The 25,056-nt window shown below is 45.9% G+C and overlaps 1 protein-coding gene across 3 annotated transcripts in view; it reads left to right on the forward strand.

Moving 5' to 3' along the window:
* The first annotated feature begins 279 nt into the window (after nt 1-279).
* Nucleotides 280-25,056, forward strand: part of Mtcl1 (microtubule crosslinking factor 1) — a 115,463-nt gene continuing 90,686 nt past the window's right edge. For 2 of the 3 annotated variants that reach the window (XM_028762226.1, XM_028762227.1), the window contains exons 1-3: nt 280-1,703; nt 11,662-11,886; nt 13,822-13,980. In XM_028762226.1, the coding sequence (XP_028618059.1) occupies nt 675-1,703; nt 11,662-11,886; nt 13,822-13,980 (1,413 nt within the window). In that variant the 5' untranslated portion in view covers nt 280-674. Of the gene's footprint in view, nt 1,704-11,661; nt 11,887-13,821; nt 13,981-25,056 lie in introns of those variants that run through there. The other variant, XM_028762228.1, reaches the window with a different exon arrangement.

A 25,056-nucleotide genomic window follows, 5' to 3' on the forward strand; every position in this document is an offset into this window, starting at 1 on the left:
CTCTACCCGGCCTGCACCTGCAGTGTCCCCAAGTGGGCGATACCCGCCCTCTTCCCTCCCTTTACCCCAGCTTCTTCCCATCCTAGCCGGCTCTGGGTAGTAGCCCCACTACATCCAAAGGCAAAGAGTGGTCCTCGGCGGCGTGGGCGCGTGGGTACGCGGGCTCTGCGTCTCCCGAGCTGCGGCCCCGCCCTTCTGCCCGCCCCACCCCCTCCAGGGCCCGCTGGCAGGAGGCGGGGCGTGCGCGCCGGGACCCGGACAGAGGGGGACGCGCGTGCGGCAGCTTCTCTCCGCTGGAGCCGCCAGGCAGAAGCCGTGGCTGCCGATCCCCGCGGACTGACAGTGGGCGGGGAGCGGAACGCGGGAGCCCGGCGCGCGTCGCCAGACAAGTGTTTTTGTACGAGGCCGCGGCGCCTGCCTGAACGCAGAGTGCACGGGATGCGAGCGGCTGCAGCGGCTGTGCCAGGAGGACCCGAGCGCCGTTGACCTGAGCGAGGGGACACACTCCCCCGGGTCGTCTGAGTGCGGGGGAGGGGACGGCGGGAGCGCGAGGCGCACGCCGGGCGGGGCAGGGGGTCAGTGATGACCGGGCGCGCGGGGAGGCAGCACGCCGCCGCCGCCGCCGCCCGGAGCATCTGCCGCCTGAGCTGCGGATCGCGGCCACCGCCCGGGCCATGGAGACGCTGAACGGCCCCGCGGGCGGCGGCGCCCCGGACACCAAGCCGCAGCCTGCCGGCCAGCATCACCGCCACCACCACCTGCACCCGCTGGCCGAGAGGAGGCGGCTGCACCGTGCACCCTCGCCTGCCAGACCGTTCCTCAAGGACCTGCACACGCGGCTCGCCACGGCCACCCCCTCTGCGGGCCGAGCCTCGACTCCTGCCGCTCCTCGCTCGCCTAGCCTTGCCGGGAAGGCGCCGCCGTCGCCCGGGCCCCCGGCCGCGCCCGGTCGCCTTTCCCGACGCAGCGGCGTAGTCCCCGGCGCGAAGGACAAGCCGCCGCCGGGTGCCGGAGCCAGGTTGGCTGGCGGCGCCAAGGCCGCCCCGGGGACCAGGAGGGCGGCGCGCGCGGGGCCCGCGGAGCCACTGTCCCGGGTCGGGAAGCCGGTTGGGGCCGAGCCACCGCCTGCCGTCGCGAAGGGCCGCAAAGCCAAGCGGGGCCCCGGGACGCCTCCATCTCGCGCCGTCGTGACCCCGGCTCCCGCCGTCCGGGTCCCTGCCGTGACCCTCTCTGTGACCTCGGTGGCTGGCTCTCGTATCAGCCACACGGACAGTAGTTCGGATCTCTCTGACTGCGCCTCCGAACCCTTGTCTGATGAGCAGCGTCTGCTCCCCGCTGCCAGCAGCGACGCCGAGTCGGGCACCGGCTCCAGTGACCGGGAACCCCTGCGCGGAGCACCCACTCCGAGCTCCGGATCTCGCGGGCCGCTGCCGGGCAGCCCGGAGCCCCCTACGCTGCTCGCGGCGCCCCCTGTCGCCAGTGCCTGTCTCGGGGGCCGTAGCAGCCCAGGCGGGGCCCCCTCAGGGTCCCCGGGACTCGGTTCTCAGGAGGATGTTGGGGGCCGAGTGCCACCGGAGCGGACTATTCTCGGGACCCTCAAGGATTCTAGCTTGGGCGAACAGCCCCGGCTCTTGGTGGTGGCAGAGGAAGAGGAGCTGCTGAGAGAGATGGAAGAACTGCGCTCGGAGAACGACTACCTCAAGGTGAGCGGCCGCCGGGGTGGCAGGTGTCTCGGAAGCTGACCCGGGATCCTCTGCCTTCCCTGGGGTCATGTAAGCTCGTCTCCTGGGGCCTCATTAACTCTTTACCCCTTCTTTGCCCCTAACTGCTACCTAAATCCACTAGCTTCTGGTAACTCTAAACTTGTGGGAGGACCTGTAGGTCTGGTTCCCCTCCCCCACTTTGCTCTTATTGTTTTTTAAGTCTTGCCTGTCTTTGCTGATGCCTTTGGCTATAAACAGCTTTGAATACATTGAGCCCTGCACTGTCACCGGTTGAAGAGGGTTATCTAGATGCCCAGCTGTAGTCCTACACGTGCACTTGTGTATGGTGTGGTTTCCAGGTGTCAGACTTACCTGCAAGAGGACCTGCGCGTTCAGAAAGAGCCGGGACATCATTCAGTCTCCTCGAGGTCTTTGGAGCATAGCAGAGGGGGCTGTCCTTTGTGATAAACAAAATTTAAATTCAGAACAGGCGCCTTGAACTTCGTGGCTGGTTCAGGGACTGCAGTATGTTTGTGAGCAACCCATTGTAAGTGACTTCAAGTAGGTTTTCAAACCCGGTGTCAGGAAAGGACACAGCAGCTCTTTCGAAGGAAATGTAGACTCCCACATACCGAGTGTTATCCAGTGGGGCCTGCTATCATTGGGATGGATAAACTGTCCCCTTGATGTTCTCTACGGGGCTGGCCTGCAGAGCAGAGAGTTTAGACAAGAGTTGGGGGATAAGTTAAAGACAGCTGAGGTGATTTAGTAAGAGAAACCATAGGGGGATTGTCGTGAGCTGTGACTTAATTTGTTGTAATCCTCAGGTTAGAAAATAACTCCAGGAATGGAAATCTGCTCACACATCTGTCCAGATCTTGTTGAACATCCTCTCTCGGGCCAAAGCCCAGGGTGTCCTCAATTTATGTGATTTGAGCTGTTTTGTTTGCAGGTGGTGAACCTGCCTGAATGAGGCCCTGTGTTGAGGCTGCGGTGGAGGTTCAGGCTTTTAAGGCTATAGTAATGAAATATACAATTCAAGCTGGGATTTGACACCTCCTTGTGGGTGCTCAGAACCCTCATCAATGATCAGAAGTTACTCAGTTGATCAGTGATAAGTTAGGTTGTCTTATGCAGACCAAGGCAAGCAGGAGATCAGAGCTCTTAGGTATGCTTCCAGTAATGCATTTGCCTTTGTCATTTGGTCTTATGTAATAGGTAGCAGAGAGTGTTTCAAAGGTGTGGACTGGAAAAGCTGCTACGTGGTGTGTGCCTCTCGTGCAAGCAGCACTGTGCAGATATGCCTGGCCACCTCAAGGTCCAGGCAGGGCGAGAAAAGAAACCATGTTTTTAGCCCTAGCCGGAAGCTTAACCTGTGGCCTATGACCTACAGTAGCTCTCTGATCAAATCACACGAATCCAAATTAAAACTGCTGAGTGACAGAGAATGGAGTTTTCTTTCAAGAAAGTGTTTGTCTCTGCACCCTTGATCCCAGAGCAGGCAACTTAGCTGTCATTTCCAAGTTCATTCTTAGATAACTGTATCTCTCCTGCCCATTTACTTGATTTTAAACACATGATTAGATCCTCTGTGACTGGACTCATCAGTGTGTTTGACATTTCATGGGCCCTTAGTAACATGGGAACTGGGTTTTGCCCACACACCCCCACATCCCATCATTTTAGGTGTAAAAGCCCTGCCAGGGCATGCTACGTAGGATCTGTGCTACTGCCCTCCAATCCCTGCTGCTGATATTGACGACTCCAATTCCTCAGACAAGATGCTAAGTATCAGACACTCAAGGTCTTGCCCGGGGTTACCCCGTCCCCCCCCCCCCCCCCACAAAGTGGTGTTCCTTTCTCTTTACCCCTCCTGACCCTGCAAACCAGGCTGCTCAGGCTGCTCCCTGTTTGCCAGCAAAGCTGTTCTCTGGCTTATACCCATTCACTGCCTCTGAGCTCCCTAGGAAAAACCACTGGTTTTCCTAGGGAAGGGGAACCTCTGTTTTCTCCTCAGGTGAAAGGCCCATATCGAGTATCTCACAGTAGCCTCTGTTTGAAGGGCCACAGAGATCCCATGGGTAAGGTTTGATTTGCAAGAACAATTATTCAGTAGCTGCTTCCTGGGGAGAAAGTGTCCTGGCCATCTGTTTGCTGAGCCTGAGGAGTCTATCCTTCAGTCTCTCCTTGCACAGCAGGAGAGTTAGTGAGAGGGGTCTGAAGGAGAGCAGAGAGCCAAAGTCATTGCCCATGTGTATATGCCATGCATGTTATGGTAGTTTAACTTCCAAAAGAACAATAATCGTACTGGGCTCTCCCACAGGCCAGTGAGCCTGCCCACTCACTTAGACATCATTTGGACTGTGTATAGGTGAACCCGATGAAGCTGAAGCATGGGCCATAATCAGTCCCCTTTTTTCCCCCCACAAGGTAGCTAGAATGCACACATCATAAACTTAATTTTGCCTTTTGCTTATTGACGTTGCCCTGCAGTCTCCCGACTCCCGGTAGAGGAGTGTGTTCTTCTTGCACAGAACTCCTGAGATGATACACAGCATCTGTCAGGACCAGTGTTCTCTAATAAGAAATTTGGTGCAGAGGTTTTCTGTCTCTACATTCTGGGGGTTTTAGTTATTATGATATTTCCTGAGAGAAAGCTGGTAACCATTGTTGTGCAGAACTTTCACAGTTGACCAGAGCATCTGGAACAGGAGAATCAGGTGGACATTCTGAGAGGATGCCCCGTTGGTAAGGAAATAAAAGGGACATCTCTTTGACTAGTATGCTCCCTCTCTTATGTTGTGTGGAGCGTGTAGAGTCATCCTTGATCTCATGCCTGGTCTTTCATCAAAGGACACTAGGTAATTAGATGAAAAGAGCAGACCACCTCGGTCCAGGAGACTGGCTTCTGCAGGAAAAGTATACACAGAAACACACTTGAGATGTCATCTGACCTCTGATGACCTCACAGATAATATTCAAAAATTAAGACTAGGATAGGTATCCAATGCCTTTGGGTCTTAGACAAATCCAGGCAAGTTTCTTAATGCTGGAGACTGATTTCCACCGGTGAGGGGGAAGGCAAAAGAAAGAGGAAAAAAAAAAAACTAGTTTGGTTCCTTGGTTCCTCCCTGCCTGATGTTTTGCTTGAGTGCTCTAGGACAATCAGACAAGCAGGCTGCTCGTTGTCAACATACTAATTATGCCTTCCATTTCTACAGACTTTTCACAAAGTAATCTCCGAGTCCATTGGCTGGTTTTGAAAATGCTCTTAGCAATCATACTTTTTACTATGAGGGGCTCACAGCCTGGCCGGGATTGGTGGACCCTGCATCCTGATGTCCTGTGCAGTAGACTAATATTAGGTGGTCACAGCCTGGCTCGGGACAGTAGACCCTACATCCTGGTGTTCTGTGTGCTGGGCCAGTGTTAGGATAGGAAGAACGGTTTCTTTCTGCTTGCTTGCTCTGTTCCCAACTGTTATTTTCTTAGAATCATTTTTACTTAAAAATGAGGGCAGATAACTATCTCCTTAGGAGTTATCACTGAGGTTTTTGGTTTGGGGGGGAGATGCTGTGGATTGTCTCGTGTGTACTAAGCGAAGATGCGTCACTGAGAACACTCCCAACCACTGAAGTTTGGGGAGATTTTTAGTTTCAGGCTGACTTGGTTTGTTCCATTTCGCTGGCTGGATGCCAGGTGCTCAGCATAGCCTGAGGGTAGGGTGGTGGTATGGGCAGGAACCAGCATCTTAGCAGCTGGAGGGTCATCTCATCCTTGCTCCTGGTCCCCTCCCTTCCCCCTCCCTTTTCTTTGTGGGGGGTATCAGCATGGATGGTATTGGTTATTGTCTCCTGACATTCTGTTTCCCATAGGCATTCTTTATTCAGCCCTGAAAGGACCAGGATGCAAATCTTAGGTGGCAAGATGTTGTGGTCCGAGACTGTAGCCACTCAGCTGCCGGCTGGACTGTCACTTGGTCAACAATAGTAGCAGTCCCTGGGCCTGCTGAGCCACAGCTGGTCTCTGCACAGAACATTTCCATTGTCCCAAAGGAAATGAGGCGTATTATTCCTATATGACAAAAGACAGCAGTTTCTGCCTTAGACTCCCAGAAGAGGAGAATATTGCAACAGTAACCAAAGGACTGTTTGTGTTCCGCTGGGTCTGTTTACACAGAATCATTTGATGGAGAAATAGTTACTGATCTGATTTTTTTTTTAAGTTCACACACAAAGTGATGGAGGGATTTCATTAAGTCATTTCCACACATATATGCCCTTAATCTGCGATTAAAAGAGATGGAGATTTGAATCTAATTGTTAGTATGAGCTGTCTAGAGTTTTAGTTAATTATACCAAGAAATCCTGCATTTGCTTTTTGTGGATAAAGTTATTTTACTCACCTGCACGCATGGCACCCATAAGTCTTCCAATTTGATGTCTGTTAAAAAGCCCGACTCGTTGCCTGTAGCAAAGGGGAATTGTTGGACAGCTTCACACAACTTCAAGAATCCATTTTATGTAAAACAGTTTTAAAATATAGTTAATGGTTAGCAAGGTGGCATAGTAGATAATGCCAAACCTGAGTCTGCATCCACCTGGTAGGAGAACCAATTTCTGAAAGTTAATTCCCTGGCATCCTTATGAGTATGTGATATGTATCCTGTCCCACCAATGAATAAATACAATGTAATACTTTTTTTTTTACAGATCAAAATATGTCATACAAATGTAAAGACTGTTTTTTGTTTGTTTGTTTTATTGTTGTTGTTTTTGGAGATTGGTTTCTCTATGCAGCCCTAGCTGTCTTGGAAATGACTCTGTAGACCAGGCTGTTATCAAACTCACAGAGATCCACCTGCCTCTGCCTCCCAAGTGCTGGGATTAAAGGCATGTGCTACTACTGCCCAGCTAAAAACTAGGTTTTTCAATCAGATGACCTAATATTTAAATAATCCAAACAGCCTAATGTTAAAACAAAGCAAAGCTATTAAGGACAGCTTTTTTTTTTTTCCTTTATCATTCCTGTGTATAAAAGGACACCAGGCTGGAGAGATGTCTGTGTAGTTAAGAGCATTTACTCCTCTTGCAGAGGCCCTGGCTATTATTCCCAGCAGCCACAATCACAACTCTCAAGGATCTCTTGCCTTCTGTCCCGAAGGAAACTGCACATACATGGTTCATATTTGTACAGGCACATACACATAAAAATAAATTTTTGTTTTATTTGGTTTTGGTTTGTTGGATTTGAGTTTTTTTTAAATGATTTTATTTTATTTTATTTTGAGACAGGGTTTCTCTGTGTAACCCTGGCTGTTATAGAACTCAATGTAGACCAGGCTGGCCTCGAACTCAAGAGATCTACCTGTCTTTGCCTCCCAGGTGCTTTCACCACCACTGACTGGCTGAGAAAATTTTAAAAAGGGAAGAAAGAAACTTATGTGTGTGAGAGATGTCAGAATTTTCTACTTTACTTACTATATCGAAATTATATCTGCCTGAAACACTGCATGTTCTGCTTTGCCTGATTTTCTTGAATTTTTGAAAAAAAAAATGGCAGACATCTTTAAGGATCAGGAACTGTCTTCTGAAATCTAGCATATCCTCCTCAGTAAGTTAACCTAAGGTAGTGTTAGTCTGAAAATCACAATCCACCGTGACCCTAGTCCAAATGGCAATGTTTTTCATTTTGCAGGGAGCTGTGGCCATCTTACATAGTTATTAATTTGCCTCTGTTGTAACTGACTTTCACTAGACCTGAAGAACACACTTTCCAAGGCTGCAAAGAGAGTTGAAACACCAGCCTCAGTTTACCTTTGAGGCAGCCCTGCTGTGGTAGGAAGACATGGAGCTCTCGGGGTCTTGGTGTTTGAAAGGAGAATTGTCACTGGCCACCACGGTGTTCTCTGGAGCTGATTGCTCTGATGGGTGTATGCTATCCACTCTGAGGCTGTAACTGCTAAGCAGCTTTTCTTAGTTTACGTGGATGTTTGGCTTTTAAAGGCACAATTGTAGGTTTGTTACTGTTCCATCTGCCCTTCTAACAGCTAATTTGTTGTATTTACTAGAAGCTTGAGTGTCTGTGGTAGCAGACAGCCATGTTTGCAGTCTAGCTTCCTTTATTAGCTCTGAGACTCCGGCTAGATTATGGGGTCTGGCTTCAGTTTGGTTTCTTTGACTCTAAAAAGGGAGGTTTATTTTAGGGTTAGCATTGAGAGAGTAAAGTACATAATATAGGTTGCCTTCTGTTTCAGAAAATATATGTAAAATACGAGGTTATAGAAACAGTGTTTGAAATGAGAATAATTCTGGTCTTTTTCTGGCTTTCTTTTCAGTTCTACCAATAATATTGGTGATAATTTGTGCCCAAAATAAGATTATCTGTTTACATAAGGCCTGTCCAGTTATTTGGATATGTCAACATAAAAACCACCACTTTTATCTTAAAGGGAATGAAAAATAGTTTATTTTGGAGCCATTTTGATCAAGTGATCGTGGCCAAGGAATGCAGATTTAGGTCACCCCAAATTCCATGTTCCCACGTGAAAGCAGTTTCACGGGGTTTCTTACAATTTTACAGAACGCAGAAAGTCGTATGTCAGGGCAACTTTAGAATGCATTAGTGGGTACAGTGGAGAGGCAGGTACAGTGAAATGGGAGAAGTTTTTCTACAGGTCCAGGATGCTTAGCTCTCAGACTGGTGGAAGCCAGTTGTTCCGATGAGTTAATAGCTTATAGGAGTTTTTATTTATTATCATGAGGTGTTAGTTTAGATACAGAGTGGGTCGAGGAATGGCTGTTCCAGAAGGCTAACACTAGCCCAAGATAAAATGATTAGCTTCTGAACCTACAAAACTCTAACCTCTCCACGGTACTGAAGTTCTAGTGCCTGTCAGTCTCTGCAGACAGACCCCTTCACGTTGATTTTTGTTCACAGCCAGACACAGCTTCTTTTCAGGGATATCTGTTCACAGAGGTAAAAATACATCTAAAACTGGTTTTAGCTGGTCAGAGTTATTTACTCATCTTTCTTGCACAGCAGAGTGGGTGAGGTTCCTGTGTTGTAATGTGAAAACTAGGGAGCATATTTATAGCTGAGAACTGTGTTTTCTATTTTCTTACATATACAGAACAGGTAATTCCAGATATTAATTCTTTGGCCTGTTGGGGGTTTTTTTGTTGTTGTTGTTTTGTTTCGTTTTTTGTTTTGTTTTGTTTTGCTTTTTGAGACTCATGACCAGACTGGCTTGAAACTCACAGAGCTGCCTCTTGCTCCTAAGAGCTGGGGTTAAAGGTGTATACCACCACAGTCAGCAGAATAGTTTAGACTTACAGTGATATTTTCCACGTTAACATAGAACATTCTGTAAGAGGCTGAGATTTTTATTTGTCCATTAGCAAGTAGGTAAAGGTTTCTTTGTATGGTGTGTGTGTGTGGTATTTGTGTGTACTGCATGTGTGTGTTCAGATTATCCATGATAATCTTCAGGATATTTCTTTCCATTCAGGGCTCTGTTGAGCTGGGGCTCAGAGGCTGGGAAATGTTCCTTATTGTAAGTAAACCCCCAGCTTTAAGAACAAATCAGGATTATGAAGGGTAGTGAGAACCCCAAGAAGCCTGGAACAAACTGAATAGCCAGGCAAAAGAGGGCTGGCTATATAGGGTGTTCCATTGTGGGTGAGAGAGTTTCTTATTTTTCTTGAGCCTCAGTATTAATTGATCAAAATAAGTAGGAATAACTGAGGACTTCTTATTCTGTAGGCATTTGAGTCACCAATTACTAAACAAATTATGAAACATTCTAGAGTGCTTTCCTTAATGTTCTTCTTATATAGTTCGCTCTTTCTCAAAATAGTTCAGGGTACTTTGCTAGGTTATGTATTCTGTAGTCTGCAGCAACATTTACTGGTTCGGGAAGGTTTCTTTTTTTTTTTTTTTTTTTTTTTTTAATTATTTTTTTTTTTATTGGTTTTTTTTTTTTTTTTTCCATTTTTTTCCCTTACCCCATCCCCCACCATCCCCTCGGAACCCCCAATCCCCTCGCACCTCCTCCTTCTTCTCTGTGGATGTAACCTCTATCTACCCCCCCCCACTCCCACCTCCCCACCCTCAAAATTCCCACCCCCTGGGGCATCCAGCCTTCATGAGGTCAAGGTTCGGGAAGGTTTCTTAACTAGACTGCCAGATTGGAGCAAAAATTTGAGTTCCCTTGTTTTGATGATTTGGTCTTTTCTATGTGTTGATGATGTTTCCACAAACATTTTTAGAGAGCCCACTGTGTGCCTTAGGCTGCTCTGGTTACAGGGAAGGGCCGGCAGACAAAGTTTCAGGCCTTCATGGCTTACTTCAAGGGTAGGTTGAAGAACATGAAAAAAAAATACACAAATAACACTAAATGGTGATAAGAAGATGGGAGTACACACACACACACACACACACACACACACACACACACACACACACGATGGACACAGACACCCTGACCCTGGGGCTGGTCAGGAAGTCCTATCAGTTACTTTACACATTCCAGGAAGGAAGAAAAGCAGGTAAGGGCTATGGGCCGTGAGGAGCCCTGGGAAGGGAAGTTAGTCAGAATTCTGAGGAAGAAAAAGTCCTGAAGGGTTTTGGTAGGGGTAGAGTCATCTCATTTACATACTAAAGGTTAACTCTGCAGGTAGAGATTTAGACTGGGGAAGGATTTGGAGGCCCTCTTTGGAGGCCCGGGGAAGCTTAGAGCCTTGAAGGGATTTGCTTATGCTTGGGATTGAGGCCGAAACCTGAATTGGGATTTGGGAGCTGGGGAGGAGAGTCACCCACTGAGACGTTAATAATGCTTCCGGGAGTGTGGGCTGTAGGGAGGGAGCGAAGCAGGGAGCCGAAGCAGGGAGCTGGAGGCAAAGCCTCAGTTAAGGAAATGTTTTTACCTGCAATTCAAACTCATCTCCTTTCAGGGTTCAAACTCATCTCCTTTCTCACTCAGTTCCTTGGGTTTAGGCTGATTTTATAGACAGGAAAAGACTGGAGAAAGCAGTAACAAAGAACAAAGCAGATTGTTTCAAAGTTACTCTCCCTGAGAGGCAGGACCAAAGAGCCGGACCAGAGAAAAATAGATGGTGTCAGGTTACCTCAGGTTACTCTCCTCCCTGGTGCTGTTTAAAGCGAGGGAGAGTTTGTCACCACAGTGTTGAAACTGGTCTGTTTGGGACCTTTGGTTATCAGTTCTCCCTGTTTTTTCAGAAGGTCACATGACAACAGTTTTTTGTGTGGTGGTATGGGAAACTTAGTATGATTTCATTTTGATATTCAGGCTGATCCATGCAGGGGCCTAAGGCCAGAGCTCAGTGTAGAACAGTGGACTCTAATTTTGTGTGATGCTTTTGCATTTAGAGAGTGCTTATCTTTATAGTAAAGATGGGAGGTCTGGGAAATGCAGGATAGGAGATTGGGAGGGAAAAACAAACTCAGTGTGTGTTTGAAATAATGGAAAATGTTTCTAATTAGATAGAATCACTTAGCGCTGACATTTGTATTGTGGAATAGGATTTTAGAGATGTTTGCAGGCTTGCAGGAATTCCAGGGCAATCAACAATTATTATCCTACTAAAATTTATGTCTTTCAGAGGGGGAAGGTCTATCTGGTTCATCCTGGTACCTAAATTGTACCTTTGGCTTGGATCTGAAGGCTTAATTATTTGCAGAGCAGATTCCACTTCTGGATATATAAGGAGATAGAAGCTGTGGGGAATCATAGTGACTTGGTGACATCATCTCATGTAGGATTTCCAGCAGTCCCTTGCTGCTTCATCCTGAATGGCTACCAGCTGATGGGTGTATGCAGGCATTTGACATAATAGTGTATTGGGTGGAGTGGGGTGGGCTCTCTTTTAGAGAGAACTACATCCTTCTAGCTCTCTCCTGCCAAGGTCTGGCTCACCTTCCATGTCTGGATTCCTAGGACGAGCTGGATGAACTTCGAGCAGAGATGGAGGAGATGAGAGACAGCTATCTGGAGGAGGACGGTTACCAGCTGCAGGAGCTCCGGAGAGAGCTGGACCGTGCTAACAAGAACTGCAGAATCCTGCAGTACCGACTCAGGAAGGCTGAGCAGAAAAGTCTGAAGGTGGCAGAAACAGGGCAGGTGGACGGGGAACTTATCCGAAGCCTGGAGCAGGACTTGAAGGTGAGTGAGATCCATCCCTCCGTATCCTGTTCCTAGGAAGCTGAGACAGTAACTCCAGACACCCACCCAATACATTTTACTACTGCTCTTGCAGAGGACCTGGATTCGACTCCTACATCCATCCACAGGGTGGTTTACAACCCATCTATAACCCCATCTCTATAATCTACCATGCCCTCTTCTGGTCTCAGTGGGCACCAGATATGAACATGGTGTGTCGACCATATATGTAGGCAAAATACCTCTACACATGAAATAAAGTAGATCTTAAAGAGAGCGTAAAAAAGAATGAGACTCACTGGTTGAAGTGACTGAGAAGAAATCCCAGACTCTCTATCCTTTGCTCCCAGTGTGGACTGCAGAGATGCCCTGGTCCAGTCATTTATGTAGATATACAAGGTGTCCTCCAGCGTGTGAGCATGTGAGATCTCATCTGGCTTTCCATATAGCAGGCGTAATCTTTGCAATTCTCAGTTGTCAGCCACTAACAAAGTGTCACTCAGTGTAAGAAAGGGTGATTTAGCCGGGCGGTGGTGGCGCACACCTTTAATCCCAGCACTTGGGAGGCAGAGGAAGGCAGATTTCTGAGTTTGAGGCCAGTCTGATCTATAGAGTGAGTTCCAGGACAGCCAGGGCTACACAGAGAAACCCTGTCTCGAAAAACCAAAAAGAAAGAAAGAAAGAAAGAAAGAAAGAAAGAAAGAAAGAAAGAAAGAAAGAAAGGGTGATTTATAGTTCTCCTACTGCCTTTCCTCAGTCACTTTTAAAATATAAAGGAGCTTTAGATCGGAGAGAAAGCTCAGTAGTTAAGAGCACTAGCTATTCTTGCAGAGGACCTGGGTTTCATTCCCAGCACCAACCTAGTGGTTCACAGCCATCTACTACTTTAGTTCCAGGGGATATGACACTATCTCCTGGTCTCCATGGGCACTGCATATAAAACACACAGGCAAAACGCTCATGTACACAAAATAAAAAAGAAAATTAAGGCACTTGGGAGGCAGAGGCAGGCAGATTTCTGAGTTCGAGGCCAGCCTGGTCTACAGAGTGAGTTCCAGGACAGCCCGGGCTATACATAGAAACCCTGTCTCAAAAAACCAAAAAAAGAAAAAGAAAAAGAAAATTAAGAAGAAAGTAAAAGGTTGATTGCTTTGAGCCTTGCAAGGTTTTAACCACACTAGACGCACAGAGAATCTTTGAAAACTTGGTTGTATGGAATGTGTACTGCATACAGTAGATGTTTAATATTGATTTATTTGATAGAAAGTGTACGAGGTCAGGGGGAATTGGCATTCTTGGTAGTACACCGTGAGGAAACAGCCCTGCCCAGGCCTTGTCGTTTATGAAAGCCACTGCGTAGTTTTTTTTTTTTTTTTTTGTCAGCTTGACACAAGCTAGACATGCCTGAGAGAGGAGCTCTCAGTGGAGAAAGTCTATAGATAAGTCTGTAGGACATTTGATTGATAATTGATGGGACAGAGCCCCACCCATTCTGGGCAGTGCTATCCCTGAGCAGATGGTCCTCAGTGGTGTAAGAAAACAGGCTGCAGGGAACTCATGGGAAAAAGTCAGTAAGCAACATTGTCTCATGACGTAGAACTGTAAGGTTTATTTAACCTTTCTCTTCCCAAGTTGTTTTTGGTCACGGTGTTTTATAACAGCAATAGAGACACTAGCTAGGACAGTATTCTTTATTCAAAGTGTTTGGGTCTGAAAGTGGTTCTGATTCTGGAGCATTTCAGATGCTGAGATTTTGGATCAGAGATGCTCAACATGTAGTACTTTCTTCCGTTAAGTGTAAGTCACGTATTTCCTGAATTCTTGCTATGACTAAGTCACTTAATGACTCTGCCTCTGAGGCTGTCTGACTATTATTATTTCCGTGGCATCCCCCAGATTCCATATCCTGACATGATCCCCGTGTGTTCAATGCAGGTAGCCAAAGATGTGTCTGTCAGATTACACCATGAACTTGAGACCGTGGAGGAGAAGCGTGCTAAAGCTGAAGATGACAATGAAACGCTCCGGCAGCAGATGATCGAGGTGGAGGTATCCAGACAGGCCCTCCAGAATGAGCTGGAGAGACTGAAAGAGGTAAGGCAGAGACTTGGGAACAGTACTTTCTCCCCTTGTTAAGACTTAGGGACCCCTCACACCTCATGTCACAGAAACACACAGATGCAAAGAAGATTATGGAATCAAGATTGTAGATTGCTCGAAAAGCCTGAAATATTTGCTATCTGGCCCTTTACATAAAAGGCTTTGGGACTCTGGTCTAAATTCATGTCTTACTTCTATTCAAATGAGCAGGCCATTATTAATCCTTTCAGTGTGTCTGAGTGCAGTGTATTATTTCTAAAGTACATTAAATTCACATTAAATAAATTAAACAGAAGCTTCTTCACGCAGCTCCCCCCCCCAATCTTTTCTTCCAGTGAGATGGGGGGGGAATATTTTATTTGTCGAACAAAACTGTTAACAGATGAAAGTGGTGGCTCATGCCTTTTAATCCTGAGCCAGCACTTGGGAAGCTGAGGCAGGTAAACCTGTATGAGTTCAAGGCTAGTCTGATCTCCATAGTCAGCTCCTAGCCATCCAAGGCTACATAGACCCTGTCTCAAAACAACAGCAAAAAAGCCCTTTGTAGATAAGTGCGACACATACATGCTCACTTGCACACACATATCTATACATCATTCAGTCAATATGATTCAAGCATAGCTATCTATTTATAGAGATAGAGATTTTCTAAAGTTAAACTGATTATGCTAGCAAAGCAGTCTAGAATAAACCACTTGGTTTGCATATGGCACTGTGGATCCTGACTTGACTTTCTTTCTGACTTCGTTATTTATAAGAGCAAAGCAGTGTGTTTCCTTGGAAAGCGCCCTGCGCATACTGATGTAATGCAGAAGTCCTGGGGAAGGCTGCTTCCAGCTGGCACATGACTCGCTGACAGCCTCATGTAGCAGGTCATGTCTTCTGAGTACATTTCTTATTTCGTTCAGTCATTCCCATCCAAGTGTCCTGCATCACACTTTGTTCAGATCCTGAGCTCTGGGACCGAAGGCATAAATGTGCACTCCCATTCCTCAGGGTACCTGGGGTCTGTGTAGCAGAATACAAACCACTGCAAAGATGCTGCCACCTCTTGTGTCCCTCGCCGCTTTTGCTCGTGGTCATACAGGCTCAGAAAATTCTTGTCTCTTACATCCAGTTCTGCCAATGTTCCTTCCTCTGTAATGTGAATGCCATTGAATGGGTGCAGGGTTTGTCGGTTTGTCTGTCTGGTTCACAGTTTGGTTCATCTACCTTTGTGCTTGGATTGATGACTGACACATGCCAAGTGAGGGAACCAACTCAGAGATAATAATAATATAACACTGTGATAGTGGCAGCTTGTTGGGCTAGGGGTGCGTATTCTGCAGAGATCTAACACAGTCCAGTAGGCTAGCTGCTGAAAGCACTTTCCTCATGAGTAGAGCATGCCCCTTAACTGCTGCCTGGATTCACCCCCAGGTTTGGGGAGTTTGCCCACTAGTCATGAATTTTTGCCTCATTTACTATCCCTGAGACCTTTTACTGTCTGCTGGTTTTCTTTTGGTCTAAGTTTTCTGAAACCGTGATCTGTGTTTTACAGGTCAAGCCCTATCAGTGTGCATAAAAAACAATTCAGAAGTATATTTTATAAGATTGATCTGGATAGATGTTTTGGTATTAATATGTAGCCATACATGTTCTAGTTGTATACATACATGTAACACATGTACATATATATATACATGCATACATACATACATACATACACACACACATATGTGATATCAGGAGATTCTAGGAGCCACACAAGAATGGAAGTCCATAGATATTCAAGTCTCTTATATAAAATGATATAATATAGAACTTGAACACATCTGCATACTTGAAATCACTTCTACACCTGATTCATAATATCTGAATACAGTATAGTCACTATGTAAATAGTTGTTTTGTTATGTTGCTTAGGGATTAATCATAAAAATCTAGTCTATGTAATCAGATTTACAGAAATATTCTTTTGCGGACTATTTTATATCCCTGGTTGGTTGAATCTGCAGGTGTGGAACACAAGGATACGGAAGACTGATTACCTACTTATCTTAAGCAAGGCAAGAGTCTGCATATGTTTAAATGGATTTGTGTAAGACTTGAGATCTCTTGGGAGGAAGACATAATTGCTGTTGCTTTTGACATTAAAAGAAAGGCCAGAGGAAGCAGGGGTCATCTTGGAGCCTGATGCTGGCCCAGGTAGATGTAAAGAGTGATGTGGAAGGATCAGGTTCCCCTGCCATGGGTTAAAATGATACAGAAGGATGACTCAGTTGGGATAGAATAAATTTTCTCCCCCATGCAGTCAATCCAGTACAATGATATTTTTAAAAATACTAAACTATTAAGGTATTGTATAACATACAAGAGTCTCAGGAGAGCCAGACACTGGCAGAGGGTGCTGGACGCAGAGAAAGATAGAGCCTGGGGATGTAGGGTCCCAGGGTGGTGGGAGAGAGATTACTGGGACTTGCCAGCTGCTGTCTCTGTTGATGGATTATTTTCACAAAAGCTGAAAAATGCACAGTTGAGTTTGGCTCAGTGAGCTTTGTTCTTTGTGGCTCATCCTGACATTTTGTGAGCAGATGCAGGGTGACCTGAAGCTGCGAGGGCTTTCCCTGCTTCTCTACAATAACGGAGTCCTTGTGTGGGACCGGGTGGCCTCAGAGGACCCGAGCAGCTCTACTACGTCCTTCCATAGAGCTCTGTGGTTTTCATAACTCAGGCACCGGTAGACACCACCAAACACTTCCCATTACATTAAGCTCTCTTCTGGCTCTCCTAGGTCTGCAGTTCCCCAGGGCTTTTGGCGGCCACAGTCCTTTGTGTCCACCTTCAATGATTTGCCTCCATCTTTGGACTCTGTTCTGCTTTTTCAGTGATGATTGGCTTTACAAAATTCTTGTAACCTGGTGACCAGTTTTCAGTTGTTATGAGAAGGAAGGGCCAGCTTGTCTGAAGGCCTGGAATTGCCTTGAGTGTGTTTCGGAACCAGACACAGGTGGTAGTTGTATACTACGTGCGACTACACCAAATGCTGTTGGTTTATACACTTGGATGGTTGGTTTTATGTGAGTTTTAGCCTCGGTTGATTGGTTTCCTTTTTTCTGTCATACTTGCCCAATATTTTGGCTGAAGATGTGGGCTGACTGTATGCATTAAAGTGCACTCATGGTTTCCAACCTTTTTCTCCTTTACATCCCAGAGTTCTGACAGCATCCTCTTAGTCTTAGACAAATTTGCCCAGGCTCTCAAGTTGTTTAATTTTTTAGGGTAGCACTAAAAAGGGGACCAGCACTAACTGGCCTTCACTTTTTCTCTCTCTGTCCTCCTTCCCCATCCACCATGCAGACTTCAGATCTGGAAAGGGTTATCAGAGGGTGATAAAGCCCCCCACCTCCTGTTGTGTTTTATTTAAAAAAAAGGAAGCCAGGAATATGTTTGGTATGCTCGTGGGAGGGGGGTTGCCTTTGGGGGGGGCATGCTGAGGCATCCCTTCCCCCTGAGGTACCAGCCGCACGAAGATGGCCTGTTTATTTAGGGCATGGAGAGGGGATTTGAGGGAGTAGAAATAGAAAAAGATGGTGGAGGGGGAAGAGGAAGCGAGGACAGAGAAAAGAGAGAGAGAGAGAGAGAGAGAGAGAGAGAGAGAGAGAGAGAGAGAGAGAGAGAGAGAGAAAGTATTGTAGAGTAGAGGCTGGCCATGAGCACGTGGAGAGATGGGGGAGGGGAATGAGGAGAGAAGGGACAGAGAGGAAGGAGGAAGAGAGAGAGGAGGGGATAAGTAGCCTTTTTATACTGAGTCAGACATACCTGGCTATTGCCAGGTATCTGTGAGGTGGAGCATAGAAGGAATGCTGACTGCCCCCCACCCCAACACACACACACACACACACACACACACACTCTCTCTCTCTCTCTCTCTCTCTCTCTCTCTCTCTCTCTCTCTCTCTAAATGAAAAGAGGTATGTTTTGAGACACCCACTTTCTCCATTGAAAAGTTGGAAGGCAAGAGTAACATATTCGGTCTGGTCTTCCAGTTATTTTCCGTGCTGGCTTGTTCATGGTCCCTGCAGACCCGTTGCCCTGAGTTGAAGCTGTTGCTCTCCCGAACTCCCCAGTGTTATTTCTTCTCAGCTTGGGCACAGTATCTCAGAAAGTGTAAGTGGGTAACCGAGGCTTAGCTTCCACTTTGCAAAGATGTTAATTCTACCATAGCCCCTCCCCTGACTTTTTGCATACAGTTATATAGTAGAGACAGCTAATGACTAATCGTAGACACAGCTAATAACTAGCCATATTAATCGGCCATTGGAAAGGACAGAGGTGTGTCATCTGACTGGATCAATACTGTAGGAAAGAGTGTCAAAAGACAAACTGAATGTCAGAGTCCATCAATCTGTAGTTGTGATTTTGAGATTTGGGATGGTTTCTGTTTCATAAAATGAATGACACCTCCCAGTGGACCAGTTTGTAGAGTAGAAACAGGGAAGGAAGACTTGGGAAGAAGAAGCCTGATGGGTATGGTTCCAGTTACTGCTCCGTGCAGGATCACATCAGCAGTAGGAAATTGATCAATTGTGGATTTGACTGTTCAGTCTCTCCTGGTTTCTTTGAAGGTCAGGTAGGCATGTCATTTTCATGTGGTGTGTGGAAGTTAACCTGGAGAATTTTATTGTGGTTTGCTTTGGTTCGACAAGCCTACTGCAGGAGCTCAATTCAAACAAATCGCCTCATGTTTTATTTAATAGAAGCCACAGGCTTCTGAGCAACCTTCCTGACTCTGGGTGAGATATTGGTTCTGGGTCTGTGCTTAGTAAATGAGTGGTTAGATATTCCAAGTCTGGGTGGAGATTTTTATATAATTCCACTAGAGTGAAGTTTTAAAACTTTGTCAGCTACCTGGAACAGGGAGAACATTTTATATAGTCTCTCTGTACAAATGTAAAGGATTGATGAAATCCTGATTCTCCATCAATGGGGTCTACTATATTTTCAGTCCTGTTCTGTTTGTCTTTAATTGACTTATAGCCTGATGGTGTATTGCTACTGTTTGTAAAAGTGGATTCAGTTCATTAATTATGTTGTTTCAGTATTTTTATATGTTATAATTTGGTCTTATTGTAATTTTATATCAGGCTGCGTCAAACCTTTGCCTAATGTATTTTGAAGCTATAGTTTAAAACGTAAATAGATTGCTCTACTGTGGTGTCATATGCCTTTAATCCCAGCACTTAAGAGGCAGAGGCAGGTATGGGTATATCTACATGTATGTATGCCTGCATGTGGAGGTCAGAAGCCAATATTAGGTGTCTTTCTATTCCACCTTACTTTTTGAGATAGGTTTTCTCATTAACCCTGGAGCTTACTGAGTGAGCTAGGCTGGCTGGCCAGCAGGCCACAAGAATCCTTCTTTCCCTTCCTTAGGGCTGGGATTGTGGTGCTATGGTACCCAGCATTTTTATTTTATTTTGCTTATATTTTATTGTTTCAGGTTTTGAGATAGAATCTCTCTGCATAGCCTTGGCTATCTTGTAACTCACTACGTAGACCAGGCTGGCCTCAAAGTCACAGAGATCTGCCTGCCTCTGTCTTCTCCAGGGCTGACCTTTAAATTTTTTTTTTCTTTTTAATGTAGATGGTGGGATCAAAACTTGGGTCTCATGCTTGCATGGCAAGCACTCGGCCTAGTGAGTCATGTCCATGTCTTAAGCTTATTCTTTTCTCCTCCTGTTTCCTTTGCACTGACTTGTGACTATAGTTGTTAGGAGTTTTGATTAGTAAATAAAGACAGAAAGTGCTTTTGCTTCATACTCAGTAGAAAGATACCGAGTTAGTTGTCATCGCATGTGCTCACTCCAGCTTTTTCGGTGCTGAGACTGTCCAGTTTGAACCTGTTCAGGTCCTAGGCATGCTGTCACAGTCTCTGTGAGTTCATATGTGCATAAGGTTTTTTTTGTGTGTGTGTGTGTCTGGGACACACTATTTCCTTGGAGTTATCTACTATCTCTAGCTCCTGCAATCTTTCTTCCTCTTGTTTTGAATAGATCCCTGAGCTCTGAGGTGAGATGTTGAATAAACACATCCCTTTTGGAACTGAGGGCTCTAAAGTCTCTCACTATACATTGTCCACTGTGGCTCTGTGTTTGTTCCCATCTACTGCAAGAGGAAACTTTCTTACGCGGGTTTCAGTGTTGATTTGCCCTATGGGTATAGTAGTATATCATTAGGAGTTGCTTTATTGCTGTGTTTCGTTAGCTGAATAATAGTATCTTAGGTCTCCCTTTAGGCTCCTTAGGCCCATAGCCTATCTTGTCTCAGGCTCTTGGCCATGTTTGCTATATCAGGTATTGATTTTATCTCACGAGTGGGACTTAAATCTAATCCAGCAACATTTGGTTACTCCTATAACATATGTGCCGCTGTTACACAGTATATCTGGTAGGCGGGTTGCTGCTGTGGTTGAAGGGTTTATAGCTGTGTGATATTGAGGGTTCCTTTTCTCCTCTGGTAGCATGAAAGGTACCTTCCAGGACCATGAATTCTGGTCAGCAAATGGCGGACCATCTAGCCTCTCTGAGTTTGATGGCATAAGTAAATGTCCTCAGTAATAGGTAGTTGCCATTAGGTTGTAGAGAGAAACCAATAGCATTGCTATTGATCAGAGATAGAGCTTCAGTTCGGGCTTGTGGTAGAATGGTATGTGTGGATTGTGGTATGTGGTATGTCATCAGAGCTGCATGTGGTATAGGCCTGGATCATCTGTGCACTTGAAGAGATTGCTCTCCTATTCCGGGCTCCTGAGTAGAATCTCACTCTCCTTCCCAAGGGATTGTCAGTTTCTCAACCATTGCTACACCTGCCCATAACAAAGTCCTTGCTACCATCTGTTTTAGTTAGGGTTTTACTGCTGTGAACAGAGACTATGACCAAGGCAACTCTTTTTTTTTTTTAAAGATTTATTTATTTAATTTATGCATATGAGTACATCAGCATTGCTCTCTTCAGACACACCAGAAGAGGGCACCAGACCCCATTACAGATGGTTGTGAGCCACCATGTCGTTGCTGGGAATTGAACTCAGGACCTCTGGAAGAACAATCGGTGCTCTTAACTGCTGAGCCATCTCTCCAGCTACCCCCCACCCCCACCCCTCCCAAGGCAACTCTTATAAAGGACAATATTTAATTGGGGTTGGCTTACAGGTTCAGAGGTTCAGTCCATGATCATCAAGGCAGGAGCATGGCAGCATCTAGGCAGACATGGTGCAGGAGGAGCTTGGAGTTCTACATCTTTATCTGGAGTCTGCTAGGATAATATTGACTTCCAGGCAGCTAGGATGAATGTATTAAAGCCCACGCCCACAGTGATACACCTACTCCAGTGAGGCCACACCTCCAAATAATGCCGTTCTCTGGGCCAAGCATATACAAACCATCACACCGTCTGTTCTGGTTTTCAATTCCTCATTCATTTCTGACATTGGAGGAGTCTTTTCTCCCTGCCCCTAAGTTTGACTAAATAGAAATGTTTGCTTACTGGTTTTTTTTTTTTTTTTTTGGCTTTTCGAGACAAGGTTTCTCTGTATAGCCCTGGCTGTCCTGGAACTCACTCTGTAGACCAGGCTGGCCTCGAACTCAGAAATCCACCTGCCTCTGCCTCCCAAGTGCTGGGATTAAAGGGGTGCACCACCACCGCCCAGCTTTTATTTTATTTTATTTTTTTTGCTTATTGTGTTTTATTGAACATTTTGGCTGTATGCTGGGAAGAAGGGTCACAGTAGCTTGATACAATGTGTTTCCTAAACTGGATATGACCACAGGGTCAGTGGACAGTCTCTGAGTAGCAGCCTTGGAGTTTCAACTCGTGGTCTTGTGTCTCTGTCTGAATCCCATCTCCCTCCCTTTCCTGCCACACTCAACCACCCCTTCTCCTCCTTCCTCCCTCCCCCCCACCCTCCCACCTCCCCTGACCCTGTATGCTCAGGGCTTAGTCCTCTTGTTTCTCCTATGTCATAGATTCTGCTCTTTCTTTGCTTCTTGGACGTCTAGTCTTCTAAACTAGGACTTTGTTTATGTGCCTGTCTGACAGCCAGGGAATCTGGTAGTGTATGTACATAGAAATAACAAATAGCTGTTGTCCTGCTGTAGTGCAGTAAAATCTCGTCATTGCTGGTGTCTAGAGGCTTTATGGTTCACCTCGTAAGCAAAGATTTGCTTGATGGAGGTGGTAAAATTCTCCATATGGAGAATTTACCCTGGGCCACTCCTTAGGACACTGTGGTTATGTTTTGGGCCAGAACAGTGTCCCTGGCTCAAAACTTACTAAATCCAGATGCAGAGACTCTGCACTCACTCCAGACAGCTGTGAAGGGATAATGCAGTCTCTGGTTTCTTTCCCTGGTCACTGTGTGCCTTCGTTCATGGTGTGTGGGAGTGGATGGCAGGGAGATTCCAGCTAAAGTATAGGAGGGAGAGACATCTGGGATGTAAGTGATATACCAGTTGTATGTCCTGTTGTTAATATTGGAGGGAAATGGGATGGAGAGAGGGAAGAAGAAGACATAATGGTGGCTGGTTAATAAGCCTTTTCCCTAATACTGGAACTTGAGAAGAGGTGACCTGTGGTGTGTGTGTGTCTGTCTGTCTGTTTTCTGTGTGTGTCTGTCTGTCTGCTGGTTCTCTCTCTCTGTCTCTGTCTCTCTCTCTCTCTCTCTCTCTCTCTCTGCCTGTTTTCTGAGCGTCTGTCTGTCTCCTATGTGTCTGTGTATGCAGTGTATGTATACAGTGTCTGGGGTCTGCAGGGAAATCACCTTCTTTCCTTCTGCTGCTGTGAGCCTTTTCTGTACTTTATCTAGACAACAGGTCAGGTGTTCCCAGTTGGGTAATACAGAGTTCAGAGACTCACAGATCATTTTAACAGGCACCAGCCACAGAAAGACATGGTATAAATATTTTTGAATGTTTAAGCTGTAGTTAGTTGGCTGGAATAGTGTGTCCTCAGTTCAGGAGCAGTAAATACACTGTTTGCTGCTATGGAGCCTGAGAGTGGATCACAGGTTGTTGGGAAATAGTTCTTCTCTGAATCAAAACAAACTTGTATTAAAGTCTCTAAGGCCAGAAATTGCCCTGTGACTCCCCCTAGTACCCTCTAGGGTGTCTAAGCTGGGCTGTATGCTATGTGCAGGGTGGATTTATTTGCTTTTGCACGGGAACTAGGGCAGAGATTCCGGAAGGGAAGTGACTGGCCTGTTGAAGTATTTGGAATGTTCTGGTTTCTTAGGTTATGTTCGTTCATTGAGATTGGTTGTTAAAGAACAATTTTACCAACACCTGCTTGGTTTTTGTTATGATAAAGAGAACACGGTGGTGAGGAGAAGGGGATGGCAGAGTGAGCACAGCCCTTGAGTGTATCTGAAGACGTGAGCTGTGTGTGTCTCATCTGTGTGCGAGGTCAGATCTGTACCATGACCTAAGGGATGCTTGTTGATTTTATACAACTCTGAAAAATAAAATACTTGAGATAATTGGCTTACAGAAGATTTGCCCTGATTCTTAGATATAGAGATTTCAACCCATGGTCCTTGAGGTGAAGAGAAAATTGTAGAGTGTATCCCAGAGCAAAGCTGTTTATCTCATGGTGGTCAAGAAGCAGAGAGACAGAGACACAAGACTGACATTCTAACGTCCTCTTCAAAGGCGTACCCCAGTGACCTTCCACCTCCTGAAGGTTCCAGCATTTTCCAAGGGCACCACAGGCTCTGAAACAGATCGTCAGCACATTGCCTATTGTGGGACTTTTAGAGTGTCAGATCTGTTGAACATCCTAGTCTGAAGGGTACCTAGGGACTTGGGCCTCCCTTTCAGGGCAAAGCAAGGAAGGAAGCCCAGGTCTAGGAGTTCTGCATGGTCTCCAGTCATGTTGCAGCAAAGGGGGTGGGGGCTCTCCCAAGTCCAGTCCTTCTCCTCCTCCGTAGCTCCCTTGAGCATCTTTATTCTAGCTAGAAGAACCTAATCACTAGGGTCAGAACTAGGTCAGAACTAGAGTCAGAACTAGGTCATCACTAGGGTCATCACTAGGGTGATAGCTCTGGAGCCAGCCTCAAGGCAGGTGTGCAATAGGCAGCTCAGGTCTATCCTGAGGTGTTGGAGGAAGTAACCTTTGACCTACTGATGCTTCTCTATGTAATTACCTTCCATTTGTAGAGGTTCTTACCATGCTGCTTCATCCAGTGAAAACATTGCAGGAGGAGAAAGGTTTTCTCTTCCACGGGAGTAAGTATGAGCCCCTCATCCACCAGTTGCGCCTCATGCTTTCTATCCAGGGCCTTGGTTTGTCCCTTCTGTTCTTTTTTTTTTTTTTTTAAATATTTATTTATTTATTTTATTGATGAGTACACTGTAGCTGTCTTCAGACACACCAGAAGAGGGCATCCAATCTCATTACGGATGGTTGTGAGCCACCATGTGGTTGCTGGGATTTGAACTCAGGACCTCTGGAAGAGCAGTCAGTGCTCTTAACCGCTGAGCTATCTCTCCAGCCCCGTCCCTTCTGTTCTTAACCGCTTTGGCAGTCTTGCACTTTAAGATTTTCCTGGGAGCACCAGCTCCTCACGGAAGCTTTCTGTAACATTCTAGACTCTGCACAGTTGTTTCTATGTGATGATGAGACTGCTAGATGATTATTGTGGAAAACCTGAAGAATGAAACTATGGGAGAAGTTGCTGAGAGGCAGTTGACTCTGCTGAAACTGGAAATACGCAGTACGGTTCATTAGGGTAGGAATGAGGTATAATATCATTTCACAAATCACGTGATTTGTTGTCATTCAGCCAGTGTTCCTTTTCCTTTGGTTCACAATGAAGAGTAGTGGAATAGGAGAACAAAGTCCCTGAGCAGGGTACATTAACAACATGGAGAATTTCAAAAACACCCAGGTCTCATTGCCCAGTTAGGCCATGGCAGAGCTTTGGAAACTACAGTTGCTAGTCTGACCTTATCTGTGGCTTCACTTTCCAAAGTTCCCATTATTGTAGGTTGACTGTGACAAAACATAAAAATTGGAAACCTCAGAAATAGACAA

This window comes from Grammomys surdaster, unplaced genomic scaffold, assembly GCF_004785775.1.
Source record: "Grammomys surdaster isolate TR1022 unplaced genomic scaffold, NIH_TR_1.0 132, whole genome shotgun sequence".
NCBI lineage: Eukaryota > Metazoa > Chordata > Mammalia > Rodentia > Muridae > Grammomys > Grammomys surdaster.